Here is a 19,850-nt window from a genome sequence, read left to right as displayed (position 1 = left end):
GGGAATAGCAGTGATGTGTGGAGAGGTATCTAAGCAGAATGCTATAGTGGATCCTGAAAATTTTGGGAGAACAGTGGTCTATGGTGTCTCACAGACCAAACGGCTTCTTCTAGCAAAAGGCACATTTAATTATGACTGAATCATTAAAACTTTCATGGTTCCTATACAGATATAAGTGTTATGACTTGATATGGAACACTGAACCCAGCGATCTGCATGTAAAGTAAGTCAGCACAGCATTAACCAGTTCTTTAGTTTAACCAACAATCTGAACTAAATGTTTGAGGCATTAAGGTCTCAGACTGTGCTAGGTGAATAAGTATTTTCTTTTATTTGTTCAATTAGTTTAAGCTTACTATTCTCTTATTATGACATGAAAATGGAGAACAAAAAGGATGACATCTTCATAAATCTTTGTTCCTTTAGTTACATTTCCTTTACATATTCTCCTTCATATACTAAAAAATCCTTAGTTGTTAGAGGTTCGGGGGAGGGGGACATTTCAAAGTAGTGGTATTTTTTTTCCGCTTAGGTATCAAATGTAAATCTGGCCTTACTATTGTCTTTGGTACCCTTCCTAGGACACGATAAACTTTACTATTTAGCCTTTTGAGCACTGTAAAAATGTATTTTCATAGAATCACAGGATGTTTGAGCTTGGAAGGGACCTCTGGAGGCCATTTTGTCCAACCCACCCCTGGGCCAGCAAGAGGTGGGCTTATTTCTCCTCAGTGTAAATGGCCAGAATTGAACACAAAGAACAACACTTGGAATTATATTGCATGCTTGGTAGAATCTATCAAAGCAAAGGTTTGAGAGATTATTTTTTGTAATCTTCTCAGCATCATAATCTCACAGTAAATTTAAACATGAGCTTCACGACTGAACTGTGTCTGAGGGCAACTATTGTTTTCAGAACACTGCACAAAATTGGCTGTTTCTGAATTTTAATGTATACTCTACATTTTAACTTGTTCCATAGAAATTTCAATCACTGAAGGCCACACTCATATTTCTCATAAAAATGTAATACAACAAAGCTAAAATTTCACTATGTGTGCATTGCACACACACAAAAAAAGCCATAACAGTTTCCTAGCAAAATATCCACGTAGGCCTTAAAAATGACATCTGTTCTATTTTAAAATACTACTTTTTTTTTTTTTTTTGTGAAAATATTCTGCATTCCGTAGCAGACAATATAAAAAACTATTGCTTGTATGCAGTCTCAAAACCTCATCTAGCATGCTAACCATGTCGGACTTGTTGAGTTTCATACAGCTGAATGAGTTTAAGTATCCATGGTGGATGATGAATAAGCCCCGCTTTCTCTGCCTGTTTCTGGATGGCAGACTGTAGTTCAGGATACCCGGCTTTATCCAGAGTAATTCCAGGGAATAAGTCATTAATAAGACTCATAAATAAGGGTTCATCTTCATCCACCTGTCAAGGATAAAGTAGGGGAAAATACATTATTTATCCACTGAAAATATTATTACAGTTGTAAACAATCTTCAAGAATATTGTCCTGGGTTCAGCTATAGCAGTCATATAGCTTAAACCAAGACAAATATGCTATTTAAAAGATGGCAGTAGAAAACCTTAGCTTTTCCAAAGCACATATTATAATTATGAATCAGTTTTATTAAGTGAATTTCTTACAATGCGATCACAAGTAGTAATTTCTAAATTACATACTTCAATCTTACAAAAATATTAACATCAGAGTTTTCTTCAATATATATACCCACACATTTCTTCATTTGGTATGTAAGCCAGCAAGATTTACTCAAATCATATTTTGCCTTGGATTTTTTATGATTTTTTTTTCTTTCCATAAATCACTGAGGCATGCCTATAGGTTTGAATATATGTACCGATGTGCTGAACAGATTAACAGCAAAAACAGAATAATTGGTTTCATCACAAAACTGGCTCCCAAGGTAAATACGTACAGTCTAGATGTGCTATAACCTTTCAACTGCAGCAGTATAAAGGAAGATGAATACTTCAAACAGTAATAACAAAAGAGATTAGACTACACAAGTAGGCGGTAGCTGCTTCCAATTACCTCACTCATTGCAATTCTTACGATGTTCTGAAAAGGCAACAGACTCCCAAGAAATGTATAAATTAAAATTCTGGATTAAGAAGGATCTTTAATGACATTATTAAAACTTAACACAATGTATTCTTCCTTTCTCTCCTTAGGGCAGAAAGAAGAAAAAAACATGAGCCAATTAGAGGACCAGATTAGGTCCCCTAGGATCCGATGGTATTTCCAATGATTCTTTTCAGCTAAGGCTTCTGTGTTTTCCTCTCTTTAAAAGACAAATAGTGCTCACACTGTAAGTGCATTCTGATTCTCTACTCACTGACAGGCCATATTAAAAACTGCAAAATAACGTATCCAACTGCTGAAGAAAAACAGCTCTTCAAAGTGCATAATAACTACATTTTAAAATGCAAATAAAGTACTCTTTTGGGAAAATTACCAGTGTTACAGTACCAGTTTGGAGAGGTTCATGTCCCGCAGAACTCTCATCACTACGGTCTTCTCTGGCTCTTTGGGATTAGATCTTTTCACTGTTCCAAGTGTTCTTAAAACAGACAGAATATTTCTAAGCCCAAAGTCATAGTGAACCTTGAAATAATGCATAAACAGAATTGGTATCGCAAAGATTAAACACTTTAAAGTTAAGAGAGGGCTGAAAACTAAATTCATCAATTAAATAAATATGCTATTGAATTTTTAAATATGATGAATTTCATAGTTGTTCATCTTTTCAACTAGATTTCCAGTTCTGTTGCTATCACATCCTGAAGATATTTTCCAGTGTTGTATGTTCATGCCTGCCAAGTGTTCCTTTTGGTGCTAAACTTCACTTTTACAAGTCATCTGTAACAGAGCTGCATCTTCTACTATTTTCCTAAAATCATAATTTGCCAGATGCATAAACAGCAAACCACATATCTTCAGACTACCCTGTGTTTTCCTCTCATGCAAGGACTCTTAGTATCTTGATAGATGGTACTGGGATTCATGACTAAAAGGGCCAATCTCTTAGTGATATAAAAAAACATACTGAAATTATTCAGATACTATTTATTTTATGTAAGCCTAACCTGTGCTTAATAACTGTCTGCTCTGTGGATGGTTTCATGACAATTTGGTTCGGAACAGAAGGATTTACTCCAATATCCATGTGCATCCTAGAGGTGTATCTAACCAGCTTTGGACTTAGGCAGGTAAGGGCTGGAATATTTTCTCTTTCCCTACAGGCACAGCTGCATATTTGCAGAGCCATACAGACATATTCAATTAATGTTAGCACTCTTACCAAATTTAAAATTCTGTCTTAGTTATAGCAGATTTGAAAACATATGCAAATGTTCTGTAATGTGTTTCCTCTTTGACTGTTGTTGCAATTCCTAGCTAACAGGCTAAAGGTTTTAAATTCTGAAGTCTCCATTACTGCCAGCTGCTCAGAAAACTAAGTGGTGAAGATACACAGGGAAGGAGACAATAAAGATATTCTTATATTTGGAGAATATCTGTTCCCTCTGACTGGTCAGAAATGCTGTTGAAACCAAGTTCATGGACTCCTTTTTTACACTCTTTGTTGTGCATTGAGCTTGGCCAGCTTCCAGATGCACAGCCACCCACACTCTCACTCCCCCTGCTCAACAGGACAAAGGGAGAAAAGAAGATGAAAAGAAAGCTCATGGGTCGATATAAAACCAGTGAGATCACTTACCAATTACCATCACAGGCAAAGCAGACCTGACTTCGGGAAAATTAATTTAATTTGTGGCCAATTAGAACATATTTGGATAGAGAGAAACAAAGACTAAAGTAACACACTTTTCCCCCAGCTCCCCCCCAGCCATTTCCTAGGCTGACAAACTAGAACAATACATTGAGTACAATGCAGAATTTTCAACAAGAAACAACTTATTGATTAGGCGTGCAGATGATACAAAGCTGCTGAACTAGACCACAAGTGCAGTTCAAAATTACCAAGAGAAATTCAATAGATGATCTAGGTATGATGCAATTAAATAAAGGCAAGTGCAAAATACTACAAAAATGGAAATAACCAACTGCACAAATAAAGAAGAGTAACAACGCTTCTTCATTCAGTTGAGAAACAAGTCGGGTGCATAAAGCTTTGCAGAAAAATATCTGACACTGGACTGAAGCCACAAGCTCCCCAGTGACATATCTACAATTATAATGGGCAATAAAAATAGAAGTGTTCTTTTTAGCACAGTTGAAAAGATATGTTCATTGCAGTTGGCACTTCAGTACTATGCCCAAAAGTCAGATTCCACATTTGAAGATGAGCCCTGCTAACTAGAATTTAGACACAAAATTACAGTTATCAGTTGACTAGAAAACATGCTGTATTAGGAAGAAGTAAACCAAAATCTATCATAGTAGGAAAAGCAAATATGTAGGATGAGCTATGATAAAAGTATTTGACATGCCAAAAATACTTGCAAAAAAGGAGGACAGAAGTATTAGAAAGGAAAGGAAATAATTTACTTAACTACAGTAAGGCATATTCAAGTTAACTTTTAGAGAAAACTTGGTGACCACAAGGAAAATGAAATTTTGGAACCAATTGCCTGAGGAACTGCAGGCTATCTGTCAATGGAAAATGTTAAGGGGAGTCACAAACATTTATAGAAAATTATTTAGCTAAGAATTATTTTTCCTTCAGAAAGATAAATGGATGACCCCTCCAGGCTCTATAGAGACTCATTTGCTATTATTCAATCAAGGTGACAAGTTGTTATCAGTTGAAGAAGTCAGATACAAATATTCATCCAGGTAGTGCCAAGAAATCTCATTTGCAGATGGACACATTAAGATAAAAATATTAACAACTTTGTGTGAAGCTTGGAAGGAAAATTATATGTTGATGGTGAAGTCCAATATCATTTAGTAAATTATATATCCCAGTGAAATATCCAGAATCATGACAAGGTCTGTTATATTTCTTCTTTCCATGCTAGATGACCATCACTGACATACTGGAATCAGTCCAACAAAGGATGAGCAAGTGAGAGGAAAAGAGACAATGGTCAAAATTTGCAACATGGGAATTTGCAGCAGTCTGCATAAGGAAATGAATGAGAATGGTCAAACACAGAAAAGGTCCCCGAAGCGACTGAATATCTTCATCCTTGGAGATACTCAAAACTCAACAAGTGCCTTAGCAACCTGCTCTAAATTGACCCATATTGAGCTCGAAGTTGCACACAGTGACCTCTGGAGGTCTCTTTCAACTTACATGAGTCTGTGATGCTACAGAAGTGATGACTTAACTAAATTTTAAGAAATATTGTCATACCTTTTGGAAATTTAAAAATACACTGAAATGACTTTTAAAGACAGCCTTCTTGGTGCATTCCAGCTGACCTACATGACAGGTGGTTCAAAGTGACCAACACTTACTTTTCTTAGTGAGTCTGCTAGTTTTACAGCTGCTTTATATCTCAGGAATAGCACAGAACAGCTAGAATTTACTGGCAAATGTGGATTATGAGCTATTTCTTTGCTACATGTTTTAATAGCAGGAATATGATTGCACTTGGGCAAAATGGACTGCAGTGGTATAGCTGATGCTCTTGTAAGGAAGAATTAAAAATCTGCAAATAAAAATCTCAATACTAGAAGCATAGTTTGCTGTTGTAGGCAAAACAAGAAAGGGGTATCCGTGGTTTTCTCCACATAAAAGCACTTCAAACAGATGATCCTCAAAAAAGAGATTATGGCCTCATTTGCTTTCAAGCTTTGTTAGGTTTTTATTTCTAGTTTCTATGGTTTTCCCTAATCTGGGTGAGGCTTTGTGAAAGGAGGCAGTAGGGAACTTTGGCTAGAAGTCCTGTGACAAAGACAAATAATTCAGCCTTTGGGGCTCTGTCAGAATAACTGTTGTGGACACCGTGGGCTTCCTAAATTTGCTACGGACTCTTCTTCGACTTTTATACTTTTTTTTTTCTGAAGGAGATAACAGTCACTCAGGGTGCCTCTGGCTACTTGTGAGTCAGACCTGCTCTTTCTACAGCGTCTGCATTTGTGTGTGTAAAATGTCTGGAGCACTCCATGTACTCCTTCTGGCAAATTCTTCTTAGATTTTGTGGGAAGTAAGTTCAGCTGGTGAATGCTTGTCTGTTGTTACTTTCTTCTGTTAATATATATCACATTTGCTAAAACCAGTGTCCTGCCATTTCCTATTGCATTGATCCTTTATGTGACCCTGTTCTTCCCAGTCAACTGCACAGATACCCAGCAGTACTTACTTTGAACTTAAAATTTACAATTAAAAATTTAAATAAATAAGTTCCACTGGGAAAGACAGATCAGTATGCCTTTAAGAAAGCCTGTCTGTACTATATAGTTCTAGTTTTCTGGCTAGACAGAAGCAATTTGTATCCCACTGTACTTTTAGAAATAGAAAAACTCTCTAGCTCATGGGACTCCCATACCTAATCAGATGAACTCATTAGATCTCACTCTACATATTATCACATTTCATCAGATGCATTCCCCAAACTACAAAAAACTTCGCCAAGAACTTTGACAAGTCTTTCAAAATATTCCATTACTACTACAACTAACTATGAATAATGGGGGAGAGAGATGACAACTCACATTCAAGCGAGGAAGTGGTGGACCCAACTGAAAAGCAAAAGATGCAGCCTGAGGTGGACCAGAGAGACCTTAAAAGTGATGAAATAGTGTGGAAAATGGCCCATCTCAGGTATATGCATACAGATAAGGAAGGGCCAAGAAAACAGCATCATGGCAGAAGATCTCACATATTTCTTGGGTAACCAGCACAAGCAGGTGTCAATCTAAAGTGCCTATTCACTAATGCATGCAATATGGGAACTAAAGGGTCAAAATCAGAGCTCTGTGTGCAGTTACGGGGCTACAGTCTAACTAGCCTGAAAGAAATGTGGTGAGATAGCTTACAAGGCTGGATTGATGCAATAGATGGATACGGGTTCTTTAGAAAGGACAAGCCAGGAGGGCTGGGTGGGGAGCTGCCCTTTGAAGCGAAAGAGAGTGGTAATACTTTGCCTCAGGATGGCTGATAAGCCGGTTGAGAGTATTTGGGTTAGGATTAGAGGGCAAATCAACACTGTGGCAGATGCGTGCTACAAACTTCCTGATGAGGAAGAAGCTGACGAATCTTTCTTCCCACAGCTGGAGCCTCATCTTTGTAAGTCCTGGTCCTCACTATGGAATTCAAGTTATAAGAGCATAAAATTCAAATATATATATGATGTATCTGGGTGAGAGGGCTGTGAGCAGGTGCACACCTAGAGCACTTGTTCATTAATTTCCATTAATTAATATCAAGGAACTCCCTTGCTAGCATCAGCAGAGATGAGGCAAATGACTGACCTGAGACAAGTTGATTGAGCTACGTGCCTTCACAACAAAGCATTTGACTAATTGGTACAGGAGTTATCCAGATGAGAATTTCAGACAGTTCCACCGAGTCCTCCAGGCAGTTTCTACAATCCCTAGGCCAACTGATAAGCACCACTTACATGCTTCAATATGTTGATTAACATGCTGAGTGGAGAATCTTGCTGTCTCAGAGACTCCAGGGCAGTTTCTGCTGCAGAAATGACCAGACTACACAGAGGAACAATTTGTGCAAATGCAGCAATGTTTATGTACAAAATATTGTACAGTGTTAAAACAGTTAAAAGAAGTTTTTGTTTTGTTTGGGGGTGTATGTTACTTTTAAGTACTCTGTCTAGGAGTGAACCAGTTCCAACACCCATGACAACACAAAACAAGCAAATCACTCTTGCAGATGTAGATGGCTGAATTTCTGATGCCTGCTTAAATGTCTCTTCCACAGGGAAGGGAAGAATCATACCCAGGACAAAAATGACCATACAAACTGAGGCAATGAGAACATTTAATCCTACTGAGGCCAAGCATGAGGAATAAAAGAGATCCATATTCAGTACTCCGGAGACAAACTGTGTTACTAACTGTTGAAACTGTGCATGCACAAATTTTCCTAAACAATGTCCACAAATTCCATTTAAGAGATTGCCATTGGAAAATGATCCTCTGACAGACGGAGCCTATAAGCCTGGTAACTATAAAACACAGGCAGATGACAGGACTGACAGAGTAGTTTGGAGAACAACAAATGGACTAACACCAGTGATGTTAAATCAATATAGGGTGATTCATATTGCCTACAAACTAATTTGAAGCCTAATGGAGACACCCTGTGCAATATTACACAGAAGCCAATAGCAAATATGACCCTTCTGAAGCCAGTCTACAACATAAAGCTGGTGAATAAAACTCTCCCAGAAAAATAAATCAGAGAAAAATTAACTGGACTCCAGTTAGGTTATATGTATTGAGAGTGAAATTGCAGAGGTATGGAGAAGGGAAGAGAAAATCCAAATCTGTACTCTTCTGTCTTAATTCTGAAGTAATGAGGGCAATGTGATGCACCATTATCTTATTCTGGTGTAGTCCAAGATTTCTACATGGAAGTCTACATAATCGCTAACAAGTTATGTAGTATAGAACCGAAATAATATGATGGAAAATGTAGTCAATATGCCCAGATTCGTTATGACCCAACCAAAGCAGACATTTGAACTGCAATTTATCTACCATTCATATGATTTCTCTTTGAGACCCTCTAGTGGACAGCCAGCACAGGGCATTCAAAAGGCAACAACTAGTCCTGTTCTTAAGATCAGGTTTATCCTTTGTTTCTCCTTAAATAACCTATACCAAACAGAACAGCACTTTTCAGGTAGCACTCAGCCAGACAGTGCTGGCTGGGCATTCTTCAGTTATTTACAGTTTTTAAACAGCCTCTCCAACAGATCTAGCCTTTATAAGTGAGGAGGCTGAAAAATGTGTCCTCTACAAAGTTCAGCAGAGCAATATACACCATTCCTCATAACTTCTCCAAATAACGGCACTCCGTTCAAGAATCACAAATGAAGCTTCCTTTACTACACAAATCAGTGTGAAAAATAAAAGCAACGTGATGATTTCAGACCGTTAATAGAACTTTAAACTGAAACCCCTAAAAAATGAATATGTTCACAAGTGTAAAAATACTTACATATTCTATGAAAGAATATTCTCTACATACCCATCCAGTGACAGCTTACCTTTGGACAAATATTTATATTACCTGTTTAGATAACTGCTCTTCACAGAGTTTGTAGAGTGTATAGAATTTTCGACTAAGGACTTGGTTGTCTCGGAAACCAGCACTTGCCAGCTTGACTCGCATAATAATGCTACGGTCAGGCACCATCATAGCAACTGTGCGAAACTGAATCTTCAGATTTTCTGGGAGCTCCTGTCGCCCTGCATAGCCAGGGTTCTGAAAAATAAAAAATATACAATAAAATTTTATATAATGAAAGCAGGATAGGAAGGTTTATCCTTCCTGACAATAATTCGGCAAACACAGGAGCACACGCCAGATTACAAAGGGTAACTTGAGCATGTCCCAATTACACATCACTACACAGTTGCCTGAAAACTGCAGTTTATGAAGTATGTGGTGTTACACATATTATTTGGAGATGCCCAAAACACACATAGACAGATAGCCACTTACAGATCTTGTTGGAGATGTTTTAAACTATTAGTTCCTCATGTCTTGATAGTGTTCCAGTGCTGGAGGTTACTGTCCTTTGTGAGCATTCCCAGACCATTTCAGTGCAAAGTCAGTCAAGCAGTGCAAGCTATTACTGAATATAATTTAAACTAACGGATCTGACCTTTCACTGAAGATGTGTAAGTCATTCATGCGACTACTGCACTGCTCAGTTGTGACAACAATAATCACTGGCTATGCAGTGATAACGTCTTAAATTCTTCCAGCTGTTTCCAAACTGCCTTCCCACTGGCCTTTGTATGCCACTGACTTAGTCTCTTTTTCAAATTAAAGTGATAACATTAACACCTTTTTAAAGGTAGGAATGCTTAAAATAAAGACAAATGCTTCCATTTTCAGTTGTGGGTATGTAGCCTACGGCTAAGGAGGGGCAGATACAAAGATGCTTTTAAAGTATTCTTACACTTTCCTGCTTCTTTGTCTCCTGCACTGCTAGAAGCGGTCACAGGCACCAAAGATAAATCTTCAGGAGGCCAGTGAACCAGAGTAAGGGTGGTTTCCTTCATGCTGTCATATAGATGGATTGTGGTCGAAAGTTCTTCACAGGTGGTGAAATACTGACCAGACTAACTACAGCAGTCCTTGCAGTGGTCAATTACTTCTGTTTTATTTTGGCAGACTTTGAGTAACAATTGAGAGGGTTGGGTTTAGTCTCAATCTGTCAAATACTCAACTAAAAAAGGCCTTAAAATATGTAGTTAATGATAACTGCATACCTCAAGTCCTAAATTCCAATTCAAAATGTGGGCAAGAGCAAATATTATCATTATTATTTGACCAAATTATTGTTCAAATTGTACTCACTATTTTCTAACAGACAGTGCCAATTATTTCAACAGGGAAATTTCAATGGGAAATGAAATAGGAAAGATTTTTCACAATGGTGCCATTTACACATATTCACACACATACCATAGTCAGAAATATACCAAATTCTCTGTCCATGTCCACAACATCACCATCAGTGAAGACGAACTGAGGTTTCTTATTTTTCTTACACTGAAGTACAATATATATCTGCTGAGCAGCTACTGATAAAACTGGAAGTTCAATGCGGTTAAATTCATCAAAGCAACCCCATGCACCTGACTGAGCTAAACCTAAAAAAGCAAAACCAAAAATATATCAGATCAAACATGAATAATTTATATATAAAATGTAGCATGTTCTATACAACTTAATGTAACATGAGAAGAACAGAGAGTATGAATACAGAGTAAAGTAAGAAGTAAAAACTCAGAATAAATTGGGCTGTGTGTTAATGACACCCAGAACAAGAATTACCCCTTGGAAGAAAGATATACAAATGCAAGATAAAAATTGTTCAATAACACTGTGTATAGTGCCTAGTAGCATAAGCATGCATATAGCATGGAAACTCATCTATGCAGGGTGTGAAATTGTCAAAGATGAGCTTGAGAGACACCTACCTAAATGAAAGCACAGAATCAAATGAAAAATCACTACATTTGTGACAGAAGCATTGTAACAATTTATAACAATTAATTCATAGGTCAAAAATTGTTGGAGAATAGCATCCTGCTCTTCAAGAGAGAGGAATCTGATGTCACCCTTTAAACTGTTATTTGGAACAGGCTATGGAGTTCTAGACAGACATTAGTATCCATAAATATCATGTCTTTTGGGAGAGTCAAGTACTCCTCCTTCTGTATCATGTTAGCAGGATTGAAATAGGAGAGTCTACAGCGGCAGCATTCCAGAGCAGTAGTGGAAAAGCTATGTGATCCTCTGCTGTTCCATGTCCATTTCACAAGAGACAAAGGCTAGTAAGTCTCTGCAGGAACTTACTTCATGGATACTACCTGCTCCCTCCCCAAAGCCCACACTGGACTAGGATTTCCTATCGCCTGGGTCAAGCAAGGACCTGGATCAGTACTTTAACTGGTGCTATAAACAAACGTTCAGGGGTGTTTAATTCACTCCACTGGATTGGTGGAGCTCAGTTTGGCTTAAGCTGTTTGAAGGCAGTGCTAAATGCGGGGAAAAAGCACACATCCAAGAAAAGGCATATGTGCGTTTGTAATGTTGAACTACTTATGCCCAGAGCTCCCTTGAATCCCCATATCATATATGGCAATGCCTATAGCACTGGTAAAATAAATCAAGGGGTTTTTTATGTGTAATGTTAATTCCTTAAGACACTTATGCTAATGTAAGAGAAAGTGCTAAAAAATCAATAATACTACTATTAATACATACTTTGTCACTTTGTTTTGTTTCCTCTTTCATGTTTTCTCTTCTCTTGTCTTTCTCTGCTGTTCTGCTCATATTATCCTTCTTCCCTTCTCTCTACTGTTCCTTGTCTGATCTTCTCTTGCTCTTTAAGACGTTCTTCTAGGAACTATCATCTTACTCTAAATCCCCTTGAAGTCCCTTTTATGTTTCTTCTCTACCCCTCTTCTGCTCTGTCCCATCTTCTACTGTGACCAACTATAATCTATATAACATATATAATATATAATATATAAAATAGCCAAATCAATACTTGCCAGTTTTTGCAAACAGCAAAATAAGAAAAAAATATAAAAAAAACCCTTACATTCATTTTTTTTACCTTTTTCATGCTCATCAACCACTTCTTTTAATACTGTTGCACTGATTGGTCTTTTTTACCCATGTAACTTGAGAATAACTTTTCAACAAAATTAGTGGAGTCACACCAGGTCAAACCCAGTCGTAATACAGCCAAAAATGGCTCCTTAAGATTGGATTCAGCCAGGGTAATACTGCAGATCTCCCGTGAAATTCAGTTCAATTCCATATGTAGAGTAATCTTTTTCCTAAACAGCTTCTAACTAATTTCTGTGATATTATAAGGAAAAGTGTACTCCAAAAGAAAATAATTTGAAAAGAATAAAAATTCACATGGACTTCATTACAAAATCTAAAAGCAAATGGAATATATAAAAATACCACAATACCATAATGAAGCAAAGACTAAAGTAATTCTACAGACAAGTACCAAATTTAAAACATGGAAAAACTCAATCCTACTGTCTTGAAAAACAAATGAAGAATGTTTCTTGACTTCACCAGCGTGGCAGCAAGTCCTCTAACTAAGGAATATCAGGGCCCTGGATGCAGCAGTAAGCCTTAACTGCCCTGTCCAGTCTTATCTGGGGCTTCTACCCATACCCTCTGTCCTCCTGTCCAGAAGCTCCATTTCAGTGAAGGCAGGTCTTAGCTGTGTTGTATGTAAGGCTAGGTACAGTTCTACCTCCTGTTATCCTGACTTGCTGACTGAACTTCCTGGAGGATCCCAGAACTATTCGTAGTCTTACCTTCAGCCCTGACTCCTGCTTTTTCTGATTGAGGTCCCTGGATGGACCCTGGACTCAGCTTATTATTTTGCCTTGTTTGATGGTCACTGGACAGCTGACAGAACAAGCTGTCACCAACCTGCCCTGCTCAGGCACTGTGCGATTGCGCCCTGGTCAGTGAAGTCCTTGCCCTTGCCTGTGTAGTGCTCATCCTGGGCTCAAACAAACAAAAAATAAAACAAATATCAACATCTACTCTTTGGGATGCAACAAGGAAAAACCCTAATGATGGATAACTAAGAAACTTTTTTCCATATAATATTGTCTCTTACACTTACTATCTGTATATTAAAGGGTCTGGGAATGATGTTCTCTACAGAATGGTGAGGTCAGTTCTAACCCAACAATTTTTCCTTGGGAAAAAAAAATAAATTAATCATTTGTTCTGCAATGCTACCTGCTGCATGGAGCTAGGAAACCGGGCTTTTAGGCAAGGCCAATGTCCCACAGCTTTGAATAAATTCAGTTCTTGCAAAATTATTTCACTCTGGTGGTTTTTAAAAGAAAAGGGAAAGAAAATACACACATATGTATACACCCACACACAAGCAAAGGCACAGCAAGAAAACTGTCAGCTGCAAAACAGCTTAGAGACAATGTAATTTTGTTGCGCACTGTCATACTGTGCATTAATTTCTGTCCCTCCACAGAACATATTAGGGTAATCAAGTAGAGAAATTGAGTAAAAGCAGAAAACAAAGGATGGGACTAAAGAGATCTTTAACCATGTCTAAGAAATGTGACAACACTCCCACCCCAATCAGTACCGTGATCCTACAGACCTGGTCTTCACACAACACAGGAATCATACAGCAAAATGGACTCTGCTTATCATGAAAAGTTATCAGAGTTATACCACTATCTCATTTTTCTGGTGTCAAAAAAGTTCTAAAATTCAAAATAAGACACTGCACCAATTTGCACGTTTCCCCACCTTGCACAACATTACTGAGTTTCATATTTGCTTGTCTTGGTTGATACAAAAATGGCAAGGCAGGGTTAAATATCCTCTGTGCTTGGGATGGTGAGATAGAGGCATAAATCAAATCAGTAGGAAGGATTAAAAGTGAAAAGGAAAAAAAGACATAGATAGGAAACACCTTCCAAGAATTTTAAAAAAGACTGGAAAGCATGCAGGAAGAAAAAAATAAAAAATAAAAATTAAAAAAAAAAAATGAGAAATAATCAAGTAACAGGAAAAGTTGAAGAGCATCTGGAAATGAGAGGAAACAGAGAAGAAAATACCCTACTCATCACTGCTAACTCACTAATAAAGAGACAAAACCTTACGACCCTAACGCGGACAAAACAAATTATTTCTTACCTTTATAGATACGGCCAAGTCCTCTGTAGTCCATTTGGTCTGAACAATTGAACACAACAACATACTTTCCCAGACATTTGCCCATGTCTTTAGTTGTTTCTGTTTTCCCTGTCCCTGCAGGTCCTGCTGGTGCACCACCCATACTCATGCCCAGGGCCTGTGCCAGAGTGATGTAACACCTACAGACAGAACAAATGGTTCTATTAATCTTTTCCTACTATTAATTACTTGAAGCCCATTAATGTAACCACAGCAGTTGTATCCACATGTACAGTGTAACCACAGAGCTGAGGAAGGGGGCAGAAATGGCTATAATTCCAAGTGGTAAGTCCTCAGTCACCCTGTTTGCACACTGAAGCTGAGTTACCAGGTACCACATTTGCTCCACCTGCAGAAAAGCAGGCATCCAGCACAGCAATGACTGCAACAGCCCAGGAAATGCATAGGCCAATTATAAATGCTGAATACCAAAATACTGTAGTATTGTGATTTTCTCACACTAATCATACGCCCTCCCCCATGAGTCAGCCTCATTCTGCAGCACCCAGACCCATTGGGGTTTTTGCCTTTTTTCCCATCCTCCTATCCTCTCCCCAGAGCACACCAGATGGGCTCTCTAACTGGGCAATGGGAAGGCAGAGGGTCTGGAAGCAGCTCCTATTCTTGCCATTTCCCTACCAGCATACCAGCATACCAAACCAGAGCAGTGTTGCCAGTCACACGAGGTCTTTGACTTCCAGGAGAATGGCCGAGAGGGAAGATTATAATGGGCAATGGAGGAAGAAGAGGAAGGATCATGAATCCTAGAATCATCTTCTGCTTCAGCCTCCATCCTGGGTTTACATCCTCAGGTTTAAGTCTCAGCATTCTCAGATGGCATGGAGACTGCTGAAGAGTGTAGGAAGACTGTTGGGTCTAACCTACAATGCTCCGCAATCTCAGTAAGCCCATTTTAACACTAAAAAAATCCAATTTTTAAAGTCAATAGCTTTATTATACATCTGAGGAGAGAAAATGGGCACTGAAGAAACCCAAATGATACCAGCTAGTATCACTTCCTAGAAAATAACATAATATTCTTTCCAATCGAATAGTAGTAATAACGCCTTATCACTTATTACTCAGTAATCAGTTAACAGTCAGTCAGTTAATATAGAAAAAATACCACTCCTAACAATTCTGCTACTGAAAATGAAGTAAGGACAAAGTGTATACATAGTACAAATCCTAAATAGAACTTCCATTTCATTTTTTGTATCTGTCATGACATGGTCTGTGTCTGACATGTTGTTTAAGAGCACTCAATTTCAAATCCATTCTTAATATAATGTACTACCACCAGTGTATATTTATCGTGTGCTTCAGGAATATTTCTGAACACAAAATCATTAGCCAAACAGCACTTGTCTCCAAGTTGATTAATGGAAAGCAGAGATGTCATTACCTGAAATTTATCAGAAGGTCATACAAGTCCATATAGTAATAATAAAAATATTGAAATAGAAAAAGCCTATAAGGTGGATAAAAACTGTTCCTATGCAACACGGCTTAGGTACTTAAGTTTCCTATGCTGACACTAGAAAACATGTCTACTTCAAATACTTTTAGTATACGAGAGTGGATAGCCATCAATCCTGCAGCTTTGTTCAGCTCTTCTAGATTTGCCCAAAGACAGATACCTCTGTTCTTTTTTGTTAATATTATTATAGCTTAAATTCATTCAAAAGGCTCATTTTCTTTAATCATGTCACCCTGTCCTAGTTTTCAATCTCATGTGACTTAACACCTTGAATCAATCCCTAACCAACTAAGTCGCGTTTTAATTCTGTGGACAAATTTTGGATTACAGAATGGTTTTGATACTGTCTCTCCCAGTGGGCAAAAATATTGTCTGTATGGTAGTGCTGTCACACCTACTAATCAACTGCATGTTTACCGCTGCAAACAGGTATCTATCTAGCATAGGAACAGCAGGGTACATAACATAGGACTTGGCAGCTATGTTACACACTAAAAGCCAGGTATCCAAGCACAGGGTTTTAGCTCTCTTAAACAGCTCACTGGGCATAATTTTGGTTCAGAAATTGGCAAAAACCTGAAATTTCATTAGTAAATCAAATCTAGTACACAGAGTGCAAAGACAATTGCAACAGTAATTCAACAGCCTGCAGTCATTCTTCACACAACAAATGACTGAAGATGCACATTGTTTTGACATTCCTATTCACACTTAAAAGAACAAGCTCTGGCATATCAAATACATCTGCCTCTTGCCTAGCTGAAACGCTACCAAGTACTTTAGGAAACTATGCATCTAATAGAGATCATACTGTGCTGTATAAATAATACTCCAGCAACAAAATGTTCTCCTTGTATTTTGCTCTCAGAGCTTTTTCTGTTTTTGTAGTCCTGTAATTCTCCATAGACTTTGCTTTAAACCATATTGGCACTAGTTATTCAATGCTATGTTCTGAGTTACTGTTTTTCCTTCATGGTAAATCACTTCCTGTAATCCCAAATTCTCATGCAACTACTAGCTTATTGAAAGCAGCAATGTATTGGTTTTCAGATCCACTCTGTTAAGGCTGGTGAAGGCTGTATGGCATTCAGGCATATTTATCTTCAGCACAAGCAAATTTTTCAATGCCTACCCCAGCACATACAGCTAAAGTGAACGGCCAAAGAGAATTCAAGACCCCTCCCAGGGATGTCTGCTTTCACAAGCTGAATATATAAGCACTGGCCTCTGCTGTTCATCAACGATATTGCAGTATTATAGTGCAAGCAAGGAATTCTGACTCGTGGAAATTCGAGGAATTAAATCGAAGGAATTAAGTCTTAGCTCCAGTAGTATGCTCTGCATTCTATTTATAACTACCTGTCAGTTAAGGGAGTTATGACAAGCCTGTCCGTACACCCTAAGTATTCATTGCAGTAGGTGAACTCTACATCAGTGATTTGGATAATGCATTTATCCAAGTCTTCGAGAAAATAAAATCGAGACTGCTTTTGCCATTCAAAATCAGATGGAGACTTAATATTCATACGGACCTATAATGGAAAAGAAAAATACTTAAAACAGAAATGAAACAGTATTAAAAAAATCATCTTAAACTCCATACAGAAGAAAAAAAAAATCTATTATGCATAAATTCAAGAGCTGGAAGAATGAGCACAGAATCTGTCAGGATTTAAGATATCCCGAATTATCTTTTCAAACCTGCCTATGACATGCTCTGAACCTTTTGAACACCTTGATTTTCCTCTGCATTGTGTACAGAGATTATGAATTGTGTCTTACAGAGATATTGAAGAACAGTGATGGAAAACTTGATAAAACACTAAGTAACAATACTGGTTACACTGCATGGTATCTGGTGCCACTACTCATAGAAATACTAAATCGTGGACAACACTTAGACATATCGTATACATGTCTATGTGTTTATTTAGGATGTATTTTTCAACTATGAAGTTGCCACACACATATTTAGATCTGTGGCAGTTTAATAGATCTTGGTTCATTATTTTTAGCACTTGATTTCAAAACCTCTGGCATTTTATGGAATATGTAGTCCTCGTTATCAGCCTTGCAGACATGGTGTAAGGTGAAGAGAAGGTTTTGGATTCTCAGCTACTTTCCTCTACTTTCTCTCAATCACAAAAGAATGTTTAGCAGGGAATAGAATGTTTTGAAAAGGATAATATCACATGTACCAATTAGGAACCCTTTCCCCAGTTTTGAATTCACCCCTGATTTTTTATTTCACATACAGACCCTTTAAATTTACCCAATTTTCTGCGATTTAATTTTATTATACATTAAAGTGATAATTGAATTTCCAATTAAAAAATAATTATGAAAATAAATTTAAAATTACAGAGGATAAAATCCCATATCTATCTTAGAAGCTGATAGTTTTCTTTCTAATTTTCAGTATTTTTCTTTATGATTTTCTACTTTTCTTTACACACGCACTTAATTTTTATCTTTCTAACATATGCATAAATTAAACAATGCAGTATTGAATTACTGACCTTTGCATCATGCAAGCTTTTTGAAAGTAATTTACTTCACAGTTTCATCTTTTCAATATACTTATCTAAAGGAATTCTGGTGCAATTCAATTATAAAAAATATTAAAATATCTGTTGTGGTTGTTATTGCTAGCCTTTTCAAATATATGGAGCCTCACCACTTTAACCTTTGAATAACCATTACCTTAAATCAACACATAGGCTGCGCTGGAAATCACAAGGTTGATAGTCATTCTAAGGGGGCTTTTTTTTCCATTTACATTTCAATTAAATAATGTATTAATTTTTCAATTTGAGAGAATAGTTTAATTTTACAAGTTAAGCTCTTTCACTTACAGTGAATTTGTGCATGACAGATATCAACAACCATTTTAAAAACTGAAGTCTGAACCTGTGAACGTACATATAATTCACCCTTATCTCTGCACAGCATCTGTAAGAAATCAAACTAAATCTGATAGGCTATATCACAGCACTAATGTCAGAGCTACTTGAAGAGAATAGATTGTAAGATTTGTTTATAATTATTTTTTCATATGTGCAAAATCTTCCATACAGAAGTCCCTTAAAGGTTTTCAAAAGCTTACCAAATCATCAAAGATATCCTTCTGGTGCACATGAATGGTGATTAAAGTTTCATATTTTGTGCGCTCCATTCTTGTCAGATTGTGTGTTGTCATGTCAATCAAATCATTTAAAAGGTCCAAAAACTTCTGATTTGTTGTGTGCATTACCTTTTCCACATAGCAAGAACAGCCATATTAATAGAAACATCACTTGTTCTTCCAATGTTTGCAATAAAAAATAAAAACCAGCTGGAAATATATGGGCCTATGACATCTATGATCTTTATACTTATTAGGCTTGGAATCCTGAATTTGGATTTGCAGACTGCCCTCCATGCATGCATTCTTAGCCTAACAGAGTACAATAACATTATATCTAGGTGAATAGGTCACGTCATAAGATTTTATTCCACAACTATTGATCCTTCTACTATATATTACATCTTCAGCTTATTGCATCCCTGAATATTTTCAGAACCATCAGTGTCTCATTTTGGGTACTGCACATCAGCTCAAGCAGTATCTATTGTTTACAGGAAACAGAAACCTGGAGACCTATCACATCTTCTAACCAGAAGAGGGGGGAAATATAGTGTAATTTTAGATGTTAATGCTAAAACAATAATATCTTTTGTGACACTAGATTCTGTTGCAAAATTCAAAAAAATACAATACTGACTGTACAACTGACTTATCTAAGCAACATCAGCTTCTGTCAGCGATGTTCCTGGTATATGCAGCAATTTATAAAGCTCTGAGGTTTCAGAAAGAGCAGCTCATATATACTCCTGTTCAAATGTGTGAGAAAACAATCACACTAGCTTTCTGAAAATATATGCAAAGCCTAAAACTCACACTGTTTGCTGAGAAAAGAATG

General features: G+C 37.3%; 1 protein-coding gene across 1 annotated transcript in view; it reads right to left on the bottom strand.

Moving 5' to 3' along the window:
* The window catches only part of LOC115602733 (dynein heavy chain 5, axonemal-like), a 155,875-nt gene that overhangs the window by 86,207 nt on the left and 49,818 nt on the right, over positions 1-19,850 (bottom strand). Inside the window, exons 40-46 of the mRNA XM_030474161.2 lie at positions 18,995-19,141; positions 17,248-17,420; positions 14,370-14,548; positions 10,617-10,804; positions 9,210-9,404; positions 2,510-2,644; positions 1,254-1,443 (exon numbers count right to left, since the gene is read on the bottom strand). Of these exons, the coding sequence (XP_030330021.1) occupies positions 1,254-1,443; positions 2,510-2,644; positions 9,210-9,404; positions 10,617-10,804; positions 14,370-14,548; positions 17,248-17,420; positions 18,995-19,141 (1,207 nt within the window). The remainder of the gene's footprint in view (positions 1-1,253; positions 1,444-2,509; positions 2,645-9,209; positions 9,405-10,616; positions 10,805-14,369; positions 14,549-17,247; positions 17,421-18,994; positions 19,142-19,850) is intronic.

The sequence above is a fragment of the Strigops habroptila genome, chromosome 1, assembly GCF_004027225.2.
Source record: "Strigops habroptila isolate Jane chromosome 1, bStrHab1.2.pri, whole genome shotgun sequence".
Lineage (NCBI taxonomy): Eukaryota > Metazoa > Chordata > Aves > Psittaciformes > Psittacidae > Strigops > Strigops habroptila.
This window is presented reverse-complemented; position numbering and strand designations above follow the sequence as displayed.